This window comes from Rhizopus delemar, genomic scaffold, assembly GCF_000149305.1.
Source record: "Rhizopus delemar RA 99-880 supercont3.6 genomic scaffold, whole genome shotgun sequence".
NCBI lineage: Eukaryota > Fungi > Mucoromycota > Mucoromycetes > Mucorales > Rhizopodaceae > Rhizopus > Rhizopus delemar.
Genome location: NW_027137832.1, coordinates 962,180 through 983,114, shown reverse-complemented (window position 1 = coordinate 983,114; position 20,935 = coordinate 962,180). Strand labels below are relative to the sequence as shown.

Below are 20,935 nucleotides of genomic sequence, written 5' to 3'. Positions count from 1 at the left end.
GGAGTCGGTGAGTTGGGTCGACTGGGATGTCTTTATAACTTTTTTTAAGCTACCTTCCTAGTTTCTTGATAGTGTTTCACCAGCGCATAACAGCACGAGAATTAACTCCAAGATCCTTTGCATGCAAAATCACTTTTTCTCTTGCCGTAGGATCCTCGATCATTTGGTTAATAAGTATCTCTCTGGTTTGGTCGTTGTGGTCTTTGTAGACGCTGCTTTCTTGGCCACTTCTATAGCCTTTTTTGTTGAATCTTTTGCAGTAGTTTCTTTCTCTGCTGGTTTGAGACTCAAATAGAAATTTTGGCTTGTTATGGTTTCAAGTATTACGTTTGGATCACTGATTTCTGTTAACTCACGTTCCATCAAATCGAAGACTCTCTCTATCCTTATTGTAGACATTATTGTGTCCGTTCTCATAAAAAAATGTATTTTTTGTCATGTTATTCAATTGTTAGAGCGAAAGGAAAGAAATAAAGCTTTCACATCATAGCCGACAATAATCTATTAGTAACGCCAATTTGACTTAGCCCAAAAAGACAATTATTTGCTAACAAACATCCAAATGTTTTTCAGGTAGCGCCACTTATTCTTAGGTAATCGTCATTTATTTTTCGTAAATCGTCGTTTATTTTTTCAGAACAGACAAAATTTACCAGCCGCATTGTATAACATATGCTTAAAAAAAGTAAAAATAAAGCAGTATGCTAGACAACCAAATCAATAAATGTCGTTGCACTTTATACCATTAAATTTGATCAATTACTATCTTTTAGGTTTCTTTTATAAAGCTTTCTTTTAAACTTTTGCTATTTGTCGACCCATTTGCCTAACCCATAGTATTGTATTTTGTTCAAAATAAGACCAAAAACTTATCATTCCTAATCCCAAATGTACAACTCCAAAACACTCAATCCAATGGCAATTTAATTATATGACCAAAAGATGTCAAATTGCTTATTTTCAAATATGTGACATCTACATTGTAAGTGTCATTTGATAATTTTCGTTTTTAGCTCACTCAGAAAACTTTTTTTTTCAGCAAGTTTGTTATCTAAGGCATGCAGTAAAAAGTATTCCATTTTTAAGAGAATAAAAATGGTGAAGGCAAAGATGTCGACTCATTATAAATTTATATAATAATAAACTAAACATAACTTTTTTTAAGCTTACTATTTACTTTCAATTATTTCACTATTTCACACTTGAGCTCGATCATCTTACTTTATGTGTATATTTCATAAAAAACTGTATGAAAGGAGTATGCGCATTTTTCATTGATCTTAATTGAATGGCTTTTTCCCTTATCTTTTATCACTTGGATTGATGCTGCTTGATGATTACAGGATTTTTTTTTTAATTTTGTTTAGAAAGACAAGTAATTATAAAATGGCAAACATATTCCTGTCTTTATCTACTTAAAACCTAAAAATTTACGTTAGCTACATCAGCTACATTGCATAATTAGTCAGTTTTCGTTATTGAGCTCGGTATCAATATCTTCGCTACAATAGAAGGGTTCGAAGTAAGCTGGACAAAAGAGAACTGTAAAAAACAGAAGGTGTATGAAGCCTATAAGAGGTATGATTTTGAAAGTAAATACTTTTTATTTTAATCAATCTGATTTTGATCGATTCAAGTGACCGAGTACCAATCGTGAAAACCAATAATAATAAAAAAAAGTTTTGGGGTTTTTAGCTGCTTAGATAGAGAGCAATGTAGTATGGTATCAAATTATCCAAGTTCAAAAGAACACCAAACTTGATCAATAATTATTAGTTTAGCATTCCAGAAAAAAATAATACTTGACACTTGTAACTCATGCAGATGTGATTTATATTTGTGACAAAAAATATCTTTTTTTTTTCTCTCTTTCAATGATAAAAAAAATAACTGTACAATAGAGTATTAATTTCTTCTATAAAAATGCTGATGCTGGGGATGAAGGAGTAGAGGAAGTAGGCGTGTCATAATGCTTTTGATAAATAGATGGATAAAGTTGACGAAGTGTTGCAGCCAAATTTTTTGGAACAAGTGGTTTGGTTAGATAATCATCCATACCTGCGTCCACACAAACCTGCTTTGCTGATGCTTGAATATCTGCAGTGAGCGCTACAATTGGTAGCCTGCAACCTGTCTTTTTTTCCAATGACCGAATGCGCTTTGTAGCCTCTACACCGTCACACTACAAAAGTTCGTTAGATTCTACACGATTCAATAGTTTGACAAAGCAAACCTTCGGCATGTGATGATCAAAGAAGGCAAGAGAAAAGTAGTTGGGTGGTCTTTGTTTGTACATTTGAATTGCTTCCTCGCCATCGCTTGCAGCTTCAACAGAAAAACCAAGCTTTTCTAGCTGTTGTTTTAACAGTTTTCTAGCAACAAGATTATCTTCTGCAATTAGCACTGATTTTTCAGTGTAAAGTTCAAGCTCTTCTTGGCTAAAGTAATCTTTCATACGTGTAGGAATTACTGGAGTAAGAGAGGGTGCTGCACTTCCTGGCTTTTTCTCGCTTATAACAATTTCCAATAATCTAAGTAGCTTGGCTCTACGTACAGGTTTTGCCATTTTCACTAACCGTCCACGACGATCAGAACCTGAATTTATAGCTTCAGCCGCTATCCTGTGTCCTTCTGACGATGGTGTATATAACAAAACAATATGCAACTCACATTCAGGATCATCTACGACACTCTGTATTTGATGAGTAATGAATCCACTAGGGTTCGGTGGGATGTCTAAAATTAATATTTGATAATGCTCTTGTAACGCTTTAAACACGGCTTGATGTGTATCTGATGTACTTGCTAGGTTGAAATCTGATAACAAAGATTGCATCATCTTTGCATTCAAGTTACTGCAAGTAGCAAGCAATATACGATGGTTTTGTTGAAAAAATTTCAGTGCGGCTGGCTTTCCATTCCTACCACTGCATGTTGCCTTATTTTCTTTGTTGACAATAACAGTAAACCAAAAATTAGATCCCATTTCAGGCTTAGACTCTACGCCTATGTCGCCTGCCATAAGTCGAACAAGTTGTAAACAAATCGATAAACCCAACCCAGTGCCTCCATATTTCCTTGTTGTGCCTCCATCCAGCTGCGAAAATGGTTCAAACAATCTTTGTTGCTCTTCAGGACAGATACCAATACCAGTATCAGTTACTTCAAATTTCAAGCGAATACAGTCATTATTATCCTTTTTTAACTGATCAGCTGCATCTAATGAGTTATCCAAGTGACATTTAATTTCTACTCCTCCATGATGAGTGAACTTTATGGCATTGCCTAACAGATTTGTCAAAATCTGTCTAACACGAGAAGAATCAGCTATTACAGTTGCTGGAACATCCGGATCTACTATGTAAGCTAGCTCAAGTCCCTTCCTTGTTGCTAATGGGCAAAGTATTTCGATTGTATCCGCAATGACTTCTTCAACAACCAAGGGTCCCATATCAAGCGTGACTTTACCAGCTTCCAATTTCGAAAAGTTCAACAAGTCATCTAAGCAATATGATGTGTTAATACGCTATTTTAGAGCAGACAACAAGTATAAAAAAGGGCTATTACCAATAATCTTCAAAAGTGTTTCACAGCTTTCTTTCGCAGTCAGGACAATATCCTGTTGTTCAGCATCTAAAACTGTTTCTGATAAAAGTGAAATCATACCATAGAATCCAGAAAATGGCGTACGCAATTCATGAGACATATTGGCTAAAAAGTCTGCTTTCAACTTCATAGCATGTAATGCAGCTTCTTTGCTTTTACGTGCTTCTTCTAATGCAGCCTTTTGACTCTCGATCATCTTGACATTCGCATGCGTTACCTTTTGTATACTCTTGAACAGCAAGGCGTTAGTTACAGAGATACCGATTTGTTGAGAGAGCAAACGTAATACAATTTCATGGCGAGAAGTCAATGATCCAATGGGTGCCTCAATATAGATACAACCAACCACAGCGGATTTATGAATAATGGGTGTGCAAATACATGATTTAGCTTGCGCAGTACCATCAGAGAAACGTGGATCTTCTTGAACGTCAACAATAAATAAGGATTTTTCGGTATGGATCGCGTACTGAGAGATGCGGGTCATCATAGAATCCTCCTCTTCTGATAAAAGTTTTGGTGTACTGTAAATATCACATTCATCTTGTTGCGATCCACGACCAACAATAGAGAAAGACGTATTTTCTTTAACAATAATCACGCCAGAGTCAGCGCCTGAATTTTCCAAGATGATTCCTAGCATTTGCTTTAAGAGCAACTCAAAATTCATTTCGCTTGATATCACTTGACAACTTTTCAAAATCGATGCCAAATCAACAATATCTAGTGCTAATAATGCCTCTTCGGGAGATGTTTCCATACTGTTTACGTTAATATTAGAGAGCATATCCAATTCCTTGAGTGATAGATCACCAACTGAAGCGCGTTTATTCGGTACTTTTTGTAAGCTCTCGGTCTGAACAACAGATACTTTTGGTATGTCAAGTGGTTGAAATTCTTTGAGAATGCGTTTGTGTCTGTCTTCTAATTGATTTGCAAGTCCAAACATCCCTAGATGACGATACCCAGCAATTGCTTTTTCGATAAACAAAGATCCAACTGTACAAAGCTCTTTTCTCAAGTAATATTCGCCAGCCAATTCATACATTAGATTTAATTCAATCGCCCACTTGCCCTGCTTTGCTTTGCGGATTGCTCTATCAAATAGCATCTGGGCTTCTTGGTCGTTTCCTTCCAAGGAGGCAAGTTCAGCATTAATGCAATCAATATGTGCTCCAAGATTTTCTGGATGTGAATGTTGAGCCCAGTCAGCTAGTGTAGCTCGACTTTTCAAGAAGTCTGGCATCAAGTCGGCCCGCTGCTTCTGTCGTATTAGGCGAACCAAAGAAATACATCGCATAAAAAACATAATATGAGTGAGTCTTCCAGGGGGTACAGTATTTGTTATAGACATCTGTTCCGAACTCAGCTTGATAGCAGCTTCATCAAAGCCGTAATGTCCCAAAACGACTGACTTTAAAGCATAATAGTAATGGAGATAATAAGGAAAACTAGGGTTATCTGAGGTAGATTGAGAGATAAAATCTGCTTCATTAAACTCTTTGTCTTCAAAGATGCCATCCTCTGTCAAATACGTTTTGCCTTGAACAGCCAATATGGCGCGAATGATGGTTGTTGCTGCGATGAAAGCACCAGCTGGTACTGAAGGTCCTGTTACTCCTTCTAAGCAATCTTTTGCATCCTTCAAGATGTCTGACATATTTCCGCCGCAGAGAAAGTTTATAAGAATCGTCTGTAAATGAGCAAATATAGAATAAGTACGATCGCCACCCATAAGGGCCTGCTTGGTAGCCATTCGGGTCATAATAATAGAGCGTCGATAAGGATGTTTCCAGTTACTTAAAAAGGTAGCATACAAGTACCGTGCACGACCTGATTCTGAGTATCCACTGTAATTATTACATAAGGAGATACCAACTTGGCCGATTTGCTCTGCAAATTCGTATGCTTTGAAAATCTGTAAAGCGGCCATTCCAAAAAATACAAATCCTACCCCCGTGGTAGGCGTCGTGCCATATTTAAGCGTCTTTGTAACAAACTGAGATCCTATTGTCAGGGTGATACGCATGTCATTTGTCCAATACGCCCATAAGCAAATTTCTTCCATAATTGAGAACTGAGTTCGGATCAAACGACTTTCACAGATAGGCAGCTTTTGTATTTTCTCAAATCCCATCTTGATTACCTCTTGCTTAGTAGTCTCATACAACTCCTTTAACTCTTCCTGCTGTAAATCCATTTTGATCTCTTCAATGCCCAAGTCGCGTAAGCACTTTATTAGAATGAGTGTACTTTCAGTATCTCCGCCTGTTCTTGACCAACGACATCTGTGCTGGATACGATAAGCAGCAGCACGATCGATTGGTGATTCGGCGCGACACAGAATGGTGTCCAAATGCTTTCGAGTGAGAGCGCCATCTATAAACCAACTGATCTCTGCCAGACGGGTATACAAATGTAGTGTTTCGGCGTATTTTGAATCTTCACTATCAACCCAGGGATCGTGTAGACTCAAGAGCTCCTGAGCGGCAGAGTAATAAGAAAAGGCAAGCTGATGAGCACCAGAGTCGAACGCTTTATCACCTGCCTGTATCAGCATTTTTCGGTAAGATGACTTGATGGTGTATTGCTTTATCAGATGAAGAGCTCCTTTCACATGATCAGCTACCCAAAACTTATCTACATCGCGTTTATACATAAAATGGGAAATGATGCGTAAGTGATAGATGTCTCGATGTTCAGGGGATGTCAACATGCTGATAGCTTGGGAATAACGATCGTGAGTAAAACGGAACTCATCATTATTTGTGGGTTGAATGAATCCTTGCTGTAAGGCTGATTGAAGTCCATTGATAGCATCAAATTTATTCTTTTCTTTATTTTTCACTAAGTATTCCTCTTCCTCTTCCTCTAATGGACTAGCCTTATCCTCAATATCATCCTCATCATCGATATCATCATTCTCTATCATTAAGTTTTTAACTGTTTCGTAACTGAAACTATTTCCAACAAAAGAAGCCCATTTTAAGAATTTTCTACCATCCCGTGGAAGTTCCTTGAGCCGATGTACCAAGAATTCAATACTGACATCCCTACTTTCGCCAATTTCTAACTCTTTTTCGATCTCATGCAAATTGTATTCCCAGTGCCTCTTTTCCCAGGTAAAATAAATCAGACTCTTTTTTTCCAGCGCTGTAAGTAGTTGACAGACATAAAAGGGATTACCGTGTGTCTTTTTATGAATGAAATCAACCAAGGGAGCCAGTAAGGCTAAATCAATTTCTTCATGTCGATGCATTGTGGCTCTTATCAATTCCATTAAAGCTGATTGGTCTAAGTTTCTTATATTCACAAAAGAAATAACTGCATCTTGATTGGCCAGTAAAATAGGAGCTTGTTTGGGAAGTTCATTGTCTCTATAAGTTAAAATGACAAGAAAGTCAAGTTTTGCTGATATCAATGAATTGAGTAATTCAATAGAAGCTTCATCTAAAGTTTAGGAGGATTTGTGTTACAATGAGCGGTGATACAAATAAGCTTTTTTTTTTGTACCTGCTTCATGCAAATCTTCTAAAAACTTTAAAAAATGACGTGAGTTTTTTTTTTTGGAAGCTAAATGTTTTTTTGTATTTACCAAGGTCACAAACTTAAAATTTACTATTGCTTGAAATATTTCAATGAATGCTGTATGAAATCTTGTTTTAATTTCTTCCCCAACTTCCATGCTACAATCGCAGCTCATATCCAATTCTTCTGTAGGTATTCTTTGTAAAAAAGGTCGACTTAAGAAAGAAGATAGCTCAGGAACATTATCAACAAGTAGTGTTGGTAACTGTGACATAGTTTCTGCTCCTAATTGTTCTTTGAGCATTGTAGAAAACCTTTCGATTTCGGCAGGCGTTTCTCCCAAAATATTTTTTAAAAAAATAGATAAACACCTCAGAATGCAGCCATATGGTGTAGGTTGCCTTCTATCAAACTTAGATACAGCAATATATCCATAAGTTTGAGCAAATTGCTTTACATTTCTTACAAGTGTTGATTTACCCACACCTGTTTTCCCATAAATTGCTACTATTTCTGTAGATCGACTGACTCTTTTTCCTTCTTTGTTGTGAACGCGTTTGAAAGATGATCCGTCATCTATTTTAAGCGCAGGAAGAATGGTTGAATTATCTGAGAAAAATTGACGTCGCTTTGTATTGGATCCACACATATAAGCTGTTCTTTGAATGATTGAATTAATTAGTTTGACTTCAGAAGTGTGTCCAAAGCAAGGGTTGTTTGGTAAAGTAAAAATGCTTGCAATATCGTATCTACCTAATGAGAAAGGCTTTTGTGCAAAAAAATGTTACATGATATGTAATAAATGCAAGCTGTTGTTTTTTTTTTTTTTTTTTTTTTTTTTTTTTTCTTTACTTTTATATCCTTAAATTTTTCCAATTGATTTAAACATTCTTTTAAATCTTGTCTTAAACCATGAGCACTTGTATATCGTTCATCGGGTGACTAGCAAATAGATAGTTCAATCACATAAAGTTATTAAACGTAATAAAAGCCTACCTTATTTGTTAATTTTTCAATAATCGTTGAAATAATTTCAGGTATATCAAAAATAACTTCATGTACAAGTGGAAGCTTTTTGCTTAGTACGTTATGAACAATTTCCATTGGACTTGAATGAATGAAAGGTAGAGATTGAGTCAAAATAATAAAGAAAGTGATACCGAGACTATAAAGATCTGTACGATGATCGGGTTGAAATGAGGTTCTTCCAGTTTGTTCAGGCGACATATAAATTAACATTTGTAACAAGCTATTCGCATCATTTGTATGAACTGTCTTTCTCCATCCTTCTGATGTTAAACTCGTTTCTAAACTTCTTGCTCCTGAACCAAAATTCCATATTTTTACTGATTGATCTTTTGGCCATAAAAAAGCGTTCATTTTAATCTCTCCATGAATAACTAATGGAATGTGTTACTCAGCGATTAATTATTATTCTTTTTAAATGTATTGCATGACTAACTCTGATGTTTGTGTATCATTTCTAAGCAGTTACAACACTGAACGGCAAAGTTTAAAAACATTTCTAAGCTCATAAACTGAGGCTGATGCTGTTCTTTTTCTGTGATTTGGTATTCTTCTAATAAGTTTTGTCCATAGCCTTCAAATATCAGCGCAATCAAACCATCTGGCAACGTTATTTTATCTATTGGTCTACACAGCAACTCTCTTGATGGAATTTCTCTATAAAGTCTCTGTACAATATGATATTCTCTTTCTAAGCGTAATGGTTGACGTGATAATTTTGCTATAACAGGCTTTTTGTCTCGATTCCTTTACATATTGTTAGATACACAGTAAAAAGGAGATTTTTATTTATGTGAAATACCTTAGTCCATAAATAACCACTGTGTTATCTACTTCTTCACATACATTTGATGTGTCGAGTGTATATCCAATAATTTCAGCGACTGCCTCTATATCTGCTTTATTTAAATGGACCATTCTTTCATATAAAGCAATAAAAAAAAGGGAGAAAAAAAATTCCTCTTGTGATTTTTCTGTTTGATTTTCTGCTTTTTTAAAGTATTACTCGGAGTCACAACATTTCAAAATAAAAAGTCAATTCATCCAATAAAAATTTTTTTTGAAACACTTTACGAATTAGATTCAGGATACATTCATGAGTACCCACTCAGCAATGCCTGCTCAGTAAATTAACAAAATCCCATTTTGGCTACTCATTGTTGCACAAAGTTTATATAGCATCATACTTTGTTCCTGAGTACTCTATGCCTTGAAATGCCGTTCTGACCTATGTTATTCAAAAGAAAATTAATATTAGGTGCTATCCCTTGAAAGCTGTGTTTTATACAAGCTATCTATTGATAGCTCACGTAAAAATATTCATTTATTTTAGAGGCAAGCCAGAGACATTTTTTAATTTCAGTTTTCGATAATATTGAGATTATTTCAATATGCTGAATACATTGAAATTGAACAAAAGACAAAAAGTTCAACTAAATAAAAGATTCTGTAGAGATCTTCAGAACAAGAATACTCGTGTGTAAATGGGATTTTATAGTATTTTATCCTTTTAACCTGCCCTTTTTCATATTTATTTCATGGTGATAGTAGCTTTAATGCTCAGTATTATTTCAAAAAATTAGCTAGCTGCTAATTTAACTCGTTATCAATTTTCCAGCTAGATTAGCTTGTTTATAATCTATATAGACACAGAGTCGGGCTTCATGATTTCAGGTTTGTATTCTAGGATGGAATCACATTTAAAGAGCTTCTATATCATGAGGCTAATAGGTAATGTAAGTAAAGAAAAGGGAGCTATGCCTTGTTTAACTTACTTTCCGTAATATCAAATTTGATATACCCAGTTTTAGAACGTTACTTTCCAGAGTTGGAAAGTGTGCAGTCAATCGTGGCTTTTTAGAAGTATAGTATTATTTGACATACAACAACTCCTTTGCTTGTAATATAAATATTTGAATGAATTAAGTATCCCAATTAGCTGGCATCCCTTTTATTCACATTAGTTCAGAAAGTTGCTTGAGCCCAAATGTGAGCCCCTCATGATGGATAGGCTTTAGGGATAAAGCTTGATTCATCAAGGGTAAGAATCAGAAGACGTGTTGACGCGCATCGTACCTCCTTTAAGGTTCCTTAACTTAAGGTATCGCATTGACACTTGGATACTTTTTTCCTGTCACCTTTTGCTTTTAGGATCAGATATACTTTCACCTCCTCATGGTTGATCCTGTTAATCAAAGCTCGCTCTGTAAAAAAGAGTAAGCTTTGAGAACTAAGAAAATCACACTTTTTCTTTTTTTTTTTATCATTCATATCCAATATACAAATAAATATTATGTCTTTTTTGTTTCATAGTCAATTGAATTATATTTGTGTTTCAAAGTTATAAGAATAGCCAAGAATAGCAAGCTCTTTACGGCATTAGCTCAAGAACCTGTAATTCTCTATTACACATTCTTCGCAAAATGTTATGATGAATTCTTAGATGACGAGCCTGACGAGTCATTCAATTTTGATAAAACCTTTTTAATAGCATTCTTTGAAAAACAGTAGAATATCAGTAATCTACAAAACAAAGGAACCGTTTTTACATTTATTCTTTTATACATAAATTTCAGCAATTAGTATTCGTCAGTAACAGCACCTTCACTTGCGCTCTTGACTGTCTTTGCATATTTTGCTAAAACACCCTTTGTATACTTTGGAGGTTTTGGTTTCCATGATTTACGTCGCTCGCTAAGCTCTTCATCAGAAACATGAACTGTGAGCTCTTGTGTCTTGGCATTAATTGTAACTTGGTCACCGTTATGAACAAGGGCAATAGGGCCACCTACTTGTGCTTCGGGGCAAACATGACCAATAATGAATCCCTATAAATTTTTTTTTTCCATTTTTAGCGAGTTTTTTTTTCCCACAATGATAAATTCTTTACGTGAGAAGCACCAGAGAAACGTCCATCAGTAACTAAAGCGACATCTTTACCTAAGCCAGCGCCCATAATGGCGGCTGTTGGTTTTACTGTGATAAATTGTATTAGAAATGTTTAGTTTGCTTTTGATTATCTTTAACCTACACATTTCAGGCATGCCTGGTCCTCCTTTTGGGCCTTGGTAGCGAACGATAACTACGGATCCTTTAGGGATAGCTTTTCTTTCGAGAGCTTCAAAAATATCATCCTCATCATCAAATACTCTGGCAACACCCGTGAACTCCAATCCTTCTTTTCCTGTTATTTTAGCTACGGCTCCCTGAATATGTTTTGTTAACATGATGTTTTTTGTAGAAGTCTGCTACTGTATACCTCAGGGGCCATATTTCCTCTTAAAATAGTTAAGTGGCCGGTTGACTTGACTGGTTGGCTCAATGGCTTGATAATATCCTGACCTTCTTTGAGCCCTTCAACTGTAGCCAAGTTTTCAGCCAATGTTTTTCCTGTTACAGTTAAACAATCACCATGAAGCATGTTGTTTTCCAAAAGATACTTCATTACAGCTAATTGAACGAGATTAGATGAATTCTGTTCAATAGAGAGGATATCTTTGCTTTGTTTTACCTGGTACACCACCGACATAATGAAGATCTTCCATAACATATTTTCCACTAAATAAAAAAGACGCATTCAATAAAATAAAAAAAAGCTATTGATATTAACATATATAGTTTTACCTAGGTCGAAGGTTTGCCAAAAAAGGTGTCTTGCTAGAAATTGTTTGGATATCGTCAATAGTAAGAGGAACATCGGCAGCTTTAGCCATAGCAATCATATGAAGTACAGCATTTGTAGAACCTCCCAACACCATGATCAGGGTCAAAGCGTTTTCAAATGCTTTACGCGTCATAATATCTTTCGGTTTGATGTTCCTCTCGAGCAAGACTCGCATAGCTTTACCTGCTTTTAAACATTCTTGAATCTTGGCAGGGTCTTCTGCAGGGATAGAGGAACTATAAGGCAAAGACATACCCAAGGCTTCAATAGCGCTAGCCATTGTATTGGCTGTAAACATTCCACCACAAGCGCCGGCACCAGGACAAGCATGACGAATGATATCTTTCCTTTCTTCTTCCGTGATTTTCCCGCTAATAAATTCTCCATTACATTCTAGTGCGGTAGCAATATCAATTTCCCTGTCTTTGCAGGAACCAATAGTACCTCGACCCTTTTTCATAGTACCACCATAAATAACCAAAGCAGGGCGATTCAAGCGAGCGACGGCCATGATACAACCAGGCATGTTTTTGTCGCAACCGGGGATTGAAATATTAGCGTCATACCATAATGCACTCATTACCTGTAACGGGAAAAAAAAATAAAGTTTAGATACAGTAAATAAGTGTGTGAATAGAAGCATACGGTTTCAATAGAGTCTGCAATAATATCACGGCTAGGAAGTGAAAAGGACATTCCCGCATTTCCCATTGGGATAGCATCACTAACACCAATTGTGTTAAATTGATAGCCAACTAACCCGGCATCCCACACTCCTTGTACAACTTTGGCAGCTAAATCATTAATATGCTTGTTACATGGATTCCCGTCATAACCACTACATAATAGGAGAATTCTTTAGCTTTTTTCTCCGTAAATATCTAAGATTCAAATCAGACTTACAAAGAAGTGACACCAACTTGGGCCTTGTTCATATCCTCATCCTTTAAACCGGTTGCATATACTTTTAAGAAAAAAAGAAGTTAATATATGCTTTCGAAATGAACTTTAAGTGTTCAAGTTACATTGTGCTTGACCAGCTCCAGCAGAAGGCAATTGAGTTATAGTGCTTGAATACCTATTTAAAACAGTGGGTTCCTTTGAGATATGGCGATTTCTTGGTTCAAGTTTGTGACTAAGTAGAAGATATTTGATTAATAAACGCGTCAAATAGCAAACTATCTGAACTTACATATGAACTTCTCCCGTTTGTACAGTCATATTAATTATCTTTTTTTTTTTTATTCACGTTAATAATAATAAAAAAGAAAGAGAAGATAGATCTTATAAAACACTATTTTAAATATCCAGTAACTTGTGACACCAAAAACCTGTGAAATGGAGTTTTTTTTTCCCCTCATTTTTTTATCCCAATCCACCAACCTTGCTGTATTTCTTTTTTTTTTATGCAAAGATATGATACAGAAAACAAAAAGATCTTTACTTCGGTTATTAATTTATGCGGGACATGAGTGACTTTGGATAAATCCCTTGTTACAAAATTTTCAGCTTTACAATTTTTTTTTAAAACTTGACACATAATGGCTTCTGCTGCACGTTTTTTAGTCCCTATAGTTGCTCGTCAACGCATTGCGTTAAATGTTTGTTCAAGATCGTTTCATACTTCTCTCATTAGAAATGTTGAAGCAAGAAAGGATGTTACCAAAACGTTCAATGACAAGTTTGGTGGAAGAAGACAACAACAGCAGCGCTTGGAGCCTACTCGTTTAATTCAAATTGACACACTTCCTATGACAGCTACGACTGAAGATATTCGTAAATTGGCAAGAGAAGCTTTTCCAAAAGGAGATAAAAGCATTGTTGATAGTAAGAGAGATACAATATTATAGATAATAGAATTTAACTTTTCAAAAGTTGTATTTTGTAGAAAGGAAAACTTCAATTTTGATGGTAGATGTGTAGTATTAATGGCTACTCCTGAAGATGCTCGTCGTTTAATTTCATACGGTGATAGACGTTCTTTAGGTGGCCATATCATCAAAATGTCATTTACTGGAAAATCAGCTGGAAACCCTGAAGGTTTTTTAAGCAACTTGCGTCGAAATGAATTAAAATCAGTTACAGAGGCAACAAGTGCTGCTGGTCGCTCTGTAATCATTTCTGGATTCCCTTTTCCAGCCACGGATTATTTATTAGGCTATTTACGGTCAAAGAATTTCTTCCCTGTTGACGGTGTTCCTGATAACGTAGTGTCTTTATCAAGGTTTGTTTATAAAGAATGAATCCATTTTCGTACTGCTAATAATAATATTTACAGTAAATATCGATCACCTGTGAACAAATTCTTGGTGAAATTTGATTCTGAATCTGAAGCATGGAGATGTGTTCGTGCATTCCACAACGAGCAATACACTAATAACCGTGATCAATCAACATACACTATTCATGTAGATGTTGTTTATTAAAGTCTTTCTTTTTTCTGTATTATATAAAACACAACAATCACAATAAAAATTAGACTTTTTTTTTTGGCTTCAAAATCAGAATCCCTTTCTTGTGTTATATGCATGGTAAAATGAAAGGAAGACAGCTGAAAATGTTTACAGTGTTCCTCAAGAACCTTAATAAAAAACGATGAAACACTCGTACAACACAATCGAATCTATAAAGCTTTCATATGAAGCTATTCAAGTAAGAAACTTGAATTATTCACCAAGTCTAGACTGTGAAATGACAGCAAAGTTTTATAACACTTTATTGAAAAAAATAACAAAGAGATATTTTATTTTGCTGTCCACCATTTTGATAGTTTTTCACCAACATAATTAATTGATTTTAATGGACCAGCAGTAAAGATGCCTTTAACACTTTGAGTTAATGCTGTTCTACCAATAATTTCTGTAAGACCTACACACAAAAAATATTAGTTAACCAATATATCTGTGTTCATATACAAACCTTTATCTATAAAAGATGACAAGTGTTCAGATTGAGCCACTTGTTCATATACAACAGTCATATCTTCAGGCACATTTATATTGTTAGAAGCAGTATGTTGACGGTATTGATTCAACACCTTATCATATAATGTCTTTGGCAATTTCTTAACCATTAATCCTCTATATCTAGGGTTGTAGCTCTGCTGAAGTTTTCCTCCATTCAAAATAGCCACATTAGGTAAATCATCCAATAGGCCAAAGTATAATCTATGAAAGTTATCCATTTGACTTGTAACAATATTCTTTACTTTGTTTGGATTTTCACCGACCATCATTCTAAAATCACCCTGGTAACTTATACCCGCAATTCTCATAAATAATTCTTCTTCCGTAAAATTTTCGGGTAACGTCAACAAAGCTACTCTGACAGCTTCTGTCAAATTAACTTGGTTTGCTAACCGAACTCGGGAATCATCACGCAAGATTTTTACAGGTTTATGCATACGTCCGGCTACATAAAGTGTCTCCCAGTCAATCAAATCTTTACATAATTTGTCAATAGAAATCACACCATATTTGATATTCTAATAGGATTGGTTATTAACTTAACCATCCAGGTTTTGCTTTTTACCATCTTATTCACTTCCACATATGGATTAAAGTAGACGCCTGCACCCACTTTTTCTTGTAATAATGAGACAGCACCAGAACCTAAATGGCGTAAGCTTGAATAATGATGAGGGTTTTGTTGTATATTCAACGCATGCCAGTGACCAGGATGACTCACACCAAAGATGAAATCAACCATGGGCTTACTCTGTATGCAGGCGTTAATAGAATTGTTTCTAATCATTTAGTGCTTACTTTTTCATCATATCCAGATTGACGAAACACACCACTTCCATACGCTACTGCATATCTAACAGGCGCATGAAATTGTGAAACAACTGCTTTTAGTTGCTGCTTTAGTTCTTCATTGATATTCATATATTGGTTTGTGCCAAAATCAGGTGAATCTGGAATGTTGGAAGGATGGAAATGATGTTGACGAAGTCTTTCTAGTTTTGCACGTGTTTCTTCAGGAAAAAGTTTAGAGTCTAGTTTCTTCTTTTGCTGAAGGAGTGGAGGGGGAGAAGTCGAAGTTACTGTGTGAGTTTCTAGTGACATGGATCGGATAAACTGTCTGGGGATTTTATTACTTCTTATAGCGGACATATTCTATTTTTTTTTTTCATGTGTAAGCATATATAATGTTCACTCGAACAAAAGGTATTTTTGTGTAAAACCAATTGTACCTTTAACATTATGAAAAGAAAAAAAGAAAAAATTGAAACTTTAAAAAAAACGACAGATATTTTTTTCTTTTAAGTCTTTGCGGAGTTTTCTTGGGTTCGATCAATTTCGGCTATAGTGTAAACCGGACTTTGTTGACTGAATCCAATGAGAGTCAATAGCGTCCATATGCTAAGAAAAAAAATTAAAAAGGAGTGAAATTTTAACATAAAACGTGCTTTAACAATACTCCTTAAATAACTATAAAAAGATCTACTCATTAAATCAGTCTTTATTTTGGTCAAATTGATCGTCCGGCTCCGGGAAATTCATATAGTGACATACAGTAACACATGAACGCACACAAAAGAAAAGCCTCAACAGTATAATGTAATGCTGGTTCTTTATATGCAATCGTAAAAACAATCCTATGTAAAAGAAAAAAACAGGCTTAGAAACTAATTATATTCTACTCATGAAGCATATTTAATGAATTAAGCGAGACCTCCCCAAGACTTTAATGCAAAACGTCTAAAACAGTATGTATCAACTCAGAATGAAAAAATGTTGACCAATTAAAATTTTAAATTTTTTGGTAGTCCGGGATTCAAAAATGAGTGTAGGAAGCTCCCAATAGACAAACTCTCTCTCAACTTCTTCGTTCATTAAACAGCATGGTACGTAAGACGATATTTGGGGAAAGGGGACACAAGCACATCAACTTCCAATAAATACACTGCTTAGAACTTTATTAATGGATGGATGGATGGATGGATGAGTGAGTGATATGTGTATTCGTGTGGATATGTCCTTTTTCCTCTCTTTTTCTGCTTTGACAAGAAAACTAAAGACTACATTTTTTGTAGACCTGCAAGAGAAGAAACAACGGACGTAACAAGCACGGACGTGGACACACCAAATTTGTCCGCTGTATCAACTGTTACCGCTGCGTTCCCAAGGACAAGGCTATTAAGCGTTTCACTATCCGTAACATGGTTGAAACTGCTGCCGTCCGTGATCTCCAAGAAGCTTCTATCTATGAGGGTATGCGATTACAGAGAAAGAGAGAAAGGATAGAATACTAATTGATATTTATGTATAGAATATGCTATTCCCAAGTTGTATGTCAAGCTCCACTACTGTATCTCTTGCGCCATTCACGCTCGTGTTGTCCGTGTCCGTTCTGCCGTTGACCGTCGCAACCGTCTTCCCCCTCCCAGATTCAGATTCCAAAAGGTAATTATATAAAGCTGTCATTAAGGACAAGTCTAATACTATTATGTAGGCTGCTAACAAGGCTTAAGAATTGAAGCAATCAAAGGAGTTTCACTGAATAAAAATTAACTTTTTTATAAAAACTTGATATTTTTTATATTATTCGCTTATTACAACTGTCTATGTTCAAAATAGTCAAGAAAAGGGGGAAAGGCACTTGTAATCATGAGATACTAATTTCATTAGTTGTGACGTAAACCGCATCTTTTTTTTTTAGCTTTTAGCCTTCCTTCTCAGCTTTTTTTTCAGTTCTGTTAACATGAGTTCGGTCTCATCTTTTGAAGGCAGTGATAAAGATTCTTTTTTTCAGAAAAGCTTCCAAGACAATCCAGCACTTGCAAGACATGCCTACCTTCGAAAAACGGACCTACTGGATACCTTGGATAATGGTCGTACTCGTGACACAGATACATGGAGTGTAGCAGCAACAATTGACGATCAAGAATCAGTCATTAGTGCTCATGCCGCTAGTATCAATCGACTCAACCACGACAGAGAAACAGATGACGACAATAATACAGTTGATGATGTACGCGATCAACTTCAAGATGCCCACTTGCGTGAAGCACCTAATCTAAGAGACATTGTAGGTCATCCTCCGTTAGATGAGGAAGACAAACAGTCTCGGTCAAACGCAGCTGAATTCGGGGATGCTAGGTCCTCTGTGACATTTGAACATAGTGCGGCAGACAGCAGCGACGGTGAACCAAACGATGTCGTGGATGATCAAATATCAGCACCACCTCAGCCTCAGCCAAGTTTTGCCTCAGTGGTCAACAAATCTTATGCAGAGCTGATGGAAGAAAATGAATTACTTCAGGCACAACTGAGAAGCTTACAATCTGCACAAAAGCATCAAGCAGAGATGATAATGAATTTAAAGAATTTAACGGGTTGTGATGAAGAGGTCTTTGGCAAAGCACTTGCTTTATCTCAAATGAAGAACGATGAGTTTGCTGCTACCGCAGGCCCATCGGTGATCAATTCGCGTACATTAACACAAAAATTAGCCAGGTTAGCAGAGACGCTTAGTCGATTTGTCACTATGGCAGCAGCAGTAGTCAACAAAGACGAAGCATGGAGACTAAGTTTGGAGCAGTCTTTGTATTCACAGATTACACAACTTTATTTGACATCGCTTCCCTTTGGTACAGAGAATCAACATTTGTTAAACACTGCTTATTTGGATCAAATTTGTCGATTTGAGACGACATTAGGATCTAACTTTGCCAAGTGGTACCGAAGACAAACGGTTCAATCTTTGACCTTAAATCCTGCTACAAAGGAATACTTACAAGACATTCAAAGACATGTCACTAAAAAGATGCTAGAATTGTTGGATACAGATTGTATGGATGATGAACTGATGCGTATTTGGGATTACGTTTTAGAGCTATGTGCTTCTTTATCTTTGGAAATACATAGAGGAGATGCTGATGTATCTGTTGAACATTTACAAATTGGAAGTAAATATGATCAAGACATTATGGCACCCACAGATAACATTGCTGATTATAAAAACAAGTTGGTTAAAATGAGTATTAGTCCTTTGTTTATTGATGAAGAAGGGGTTGTCTTGCTGCCAGCAAGAGTTGTACTTGAATAAATTTGATCTCCGTCTCAATTTAATTTGCATAAAAAGTATTTTTTTTTTATTTCTTTTATTTTTTTTATTACAAGTAAATGTATAAACCAAGTCCATGTCAATGTACAATTCAACTCTTGTTAAAGGAACAAGAAAATATTTTAAAGATAATTTACGCAGAAAAGAACCAGACTGACAATAATTCATTTATCGTTTATACTATTCAAACTAAAGTAATATATTAAAAGGATTTTTTTACAATACTACGTATATAACATGGTACACTGTATTAGGATATGAAAGAAGTCAAGCGACGTTATAGTGAATTCGAGTCACTTCGAAAATCACTTGTACGGCTTTATCCTGTTTTGCTTATACCACCTATACCCGAGAAACATACACTTTGTAAGTAAAAAAGACCTCCAATTTGTTGTTTTTGTTGTTGAACTTTCTTTTTTCGTAGCTGAATACACACGTAAGGATGAAAATAATGCAATGATTGATAAGCGGAAAAGAATGTTGGAAAGGTTTTTAGTTAGGATAGGTGTACATCCTATACTAAGCCAAGAACATGTCTTTCATCGCTTTATTCATGGAAATGAAAGTTGGGTACTTAGTTTATATATCGGTATACATAATAACAGATTATTTATGTAATTTATTATAGAATGATATTTTAAGTAGCCCACCTTTATCAGATTTACCCAAAGATCATTTAATACCTAATGATTACGCTTCACTCACTCATACCTCAGTTATTCCAGTTCCTTCATCTTCATATATTATCAAGCATCCCCATCAAGAATTTGAACAAGCAGAGTCAAATGTAGATAAATCAACTAGAGATAAAGGACATAAATTTGACAAATCTCAAAAAAATATCTTGAAGAGACTCACAGGTAACACGCTGTTTAATTGAACGTTTATATTTTTAACTAAAAGCAATAGATCTTTCCAATGATTATTCTGACTTGGGATCAGTCTATAATGCATTAAGCTTATATGAACCATCTGGCTTGTTATCAAGCTTTATAGAAAAGCTCGGTCAAGTGATTGATGATTCATGTGCATCCACGAATGATATGGTAATAACAGAAGGAAATGTTTTCTCGTAAGAATATGGACGCTTACAAAATGTATTTAGATTAAATCACTAGAGATTGAATGCTCAGAACATATACAAGATTATTCGCAATACATTCAAATCACTAAACAAGCTCTGCGTTACAGACGCATGAAGCAAGCACAATTAGAATTGATTCAAGAGACACTAGATCAAAAGACACAAGCACTGGAGACTCTTTTACGTAAACAAGATGAGTCAAACAAACTTAAATCAGGCATGAATCAATTATCTATATCCAAATCAGCAGAAGAACAAGAAGAAGATGATGACGTAGATGATGACTTTCTGGATACAGAGTCCATAGAAGATGGATTTGCTGCTATCATTAAGGAAGACATAGGTAACAAGAAGCATACTGCAGAAGAAGCACATGAATACCCAGCAAGTGCCACATTATCTACTGTCAAATCTTCCAAGGAACGAACCAAAAAATGGACTTCAACCAAGAAATTGTTTTCAGCTTTTAGTTTTACGTTTCAAGGCATGATTGATAGCGATCCAGAACAAACTCGTCAAAACCAAATACTAAAGTCTAAAGATACTATAAAGCAGGTAAATTTCTAGAATTTAAAATAAAGAGAGAGAGACGTGGTGAACTTACTAAAAAAAAATCAGCTGGAAAAGGCAAGGGAATCTGTAAGTCAAGACTTGTCAGAGATGTCTGATATGTTGCAGCAAGAACTCAAAAGACACAAAGCACAACAAGACAAAGAATTGAAGTTGATTTTAATTGCGTTTGCAAAAATTCATTTAAGTTATTGTGAAAGAGTAAGTTTAAATGGAAAAGTGAATATTTTGTTTTATTTATTTTTAATATAGAATATGATATGTTGGAAAAAGATAAGAAATGAAGTTGATATTTCTATCAATAAACTAAACTAAAAAAAAAAATAAAACCTTGTGCAAAAATAGTGATGATTATCTGTTTTTTAAGATATGAATGTTGTATGCTT

General features: G+C 35.4%; 8 protein-coding genes across 8 annotated transcripts; 4 read left to right on the top strand and 4 right to left on the bottom strand.

Annotated features, from left to right (window-relative positions):
• Window positions 1–76: 76 nt before the first annotated feature.
• Window positions 77–662, bottom strand: RO3G_08368 (uncharacterized protein; the record flags this gene model as incomplete). The annotated part of the gene is made up of 2 exons (XM_067662958.1): window positions 77–304; window positions 654–662. The coding sequence occupies 2 exons, from the start codon at window positions 660–662 to the stop codon at window positions 77–79; spliced, it is 237 nt and encodes a 78-aa protein (XP_067519059.1).
• A 1,253-nt stretch (window positions 663–1,915) lies between these two features.
• Window positions 1,916–9,078, bottom strand: RO3G_08367 (uncharacterized protein; the record flags this gene model as incomplete). Its single annotated transcript, XM_067662957.1, has 9 exons — window positions 1,916–2,182; window positions 2,234–3,501; window positions 3,568–7,056; window positions 7,120–7,144; window positions 7,226–7,900; window positions 7,987–8,076; window positions 8,131–8,534; window positions 8,597–8,907; window positions 8,963–9,078. The coding sequence occupies 9 exons, from the start codon at window positions 9,076–9,078 to the stop codon at window positions 1,916–1,918; spliced, it is 6,645 nt and encodes a 2,214-aa protein (XP_067519058.1).
• A 1,661-nt stretch (window positions 9,079–10,739) lies between these two features.
• Window positions 10,740–13,045, bottom strand: RO3G_08366 (dihydroxy-acid dehydratase; the record flags this gene model as incomplete). The annotated part of the gene is made up of 10 exons (XM_067662956.1): window positions 10,740–10,988; window positions 11,051–11,136; window positions 11,192–11,366; window positions 11,420–11,610; window positions 11,672–11,718; window positions 11,785–12,407; window positions 12,470–12,662; window positions 12,728–12,788; window positions 12,850–12,902; window positions 13,017–13,045. The coding sequence occupies 10 exons, from the start codon at window positions 13,043–13,045 to the stop codon at window positions 10,740–10,742; spliced, it is 1,707 nt and encodes a 568-aa protein (XP_067519057.1).
• Window positions 13,046–13,365: 320 nt separating this feature from the next.
• RO3G_08365 (uncharacterized protein) lies at window positions 13,366–14,250 on the top strand (the record flags this gene model as incomplete). The annotated part of the gene is made up of 3 exons (XM_067662955.1): window positions 13,366–13,651; window positions 13,700–14,048; window positions 14,103–14,250. The coding sequence occupies 3 exons, from the start codon at window positions 13,366–13,368 to the stop codon at window positions 14,248–14,250; spliced, it is 783 nt and encodes a 260-aa protein (XP_067519056.1).
• A 317-nt stretch (window positions 14,251–14,567) lies between these two features.
• RO3G_08364 (uncharacterized protein) lies at window positions 14,568–15,532 on the bottom strand (the record flags this gene model as incomplete). Its single annotated transcript, XM_067662954.1, has 3 exons — window positions 14,568–14,692; window positions 14,744–15,308; window positions 15,356–15,532. 3 exons carry the CDS (start codon window positions 15,530–15,532, stop codon window positions 14,568–14,570), a joined length of 867 nt encoding a protein of 288 aa, XP_067519055.1.
• Window positions 15,533–16,670: 1,138 nt separating this feature from the next.
• RO3G_08363 (40S ribosomal protein eS26) lies at window positions 16,671–17,299 on the top strand (the record flags this gene model as incomplete). The annotated part of the gene is made up of 4 exons (XM_067662953.1): window positions 16,671–16,673; window positions 16,863–17,040; window positions 17,099–17,232; window positions 17,282–17,299. The coding sequence occupies 4 exons, from the start codon at window positions 16,671–16,673 to the stop codon at window positions 17,297–17,299; spliced, it is 333 nt and encodes a 110-aa protein (XP_067519054.1).
• Window positions 17,300–17,530: 231 nt separating this feature from the next.
• Window positions 17,531–18,877, top strand: RO3G_08362 (uncharacterized protein; the record flags this gene model as incomplete). The annotated part of the gene is made up of 1 exon (XM_067662952.1): window positions 17,531–18,877. One exon carries the CDS (start codon window positions 17,531–17,533, stop codon window positions 18,875–18,877), a length of 1,347 nt encoding a protein of 448 aa, XP_067519053.1.
• Window positions 18,878–19,372: 495 nt separating this feature from the next.
• On the top strand, window positions 19,373–20,546 carry RO3G_08361 (uncharacterized protein; the record flags this gene model as incomplete). The annotated part of the gene is made up of 4 exons (XM_067662951.1): window positions 19,373–19,465; window positions 19,524–19,755; window positions 19,799–19,941; window positions 20,001–20,546. The coding sequence occupies 4 exons, from the start codon at window positions 19,373–19,375 to the stop codon at window positions 20,544–20,546; spliced, it is 1,014 nt and encodes a 337-aa protein (XP_067519052.1).
• Between the last annotated feature and the right edge of the window lie 389 nt (window positions 20,547–20,935).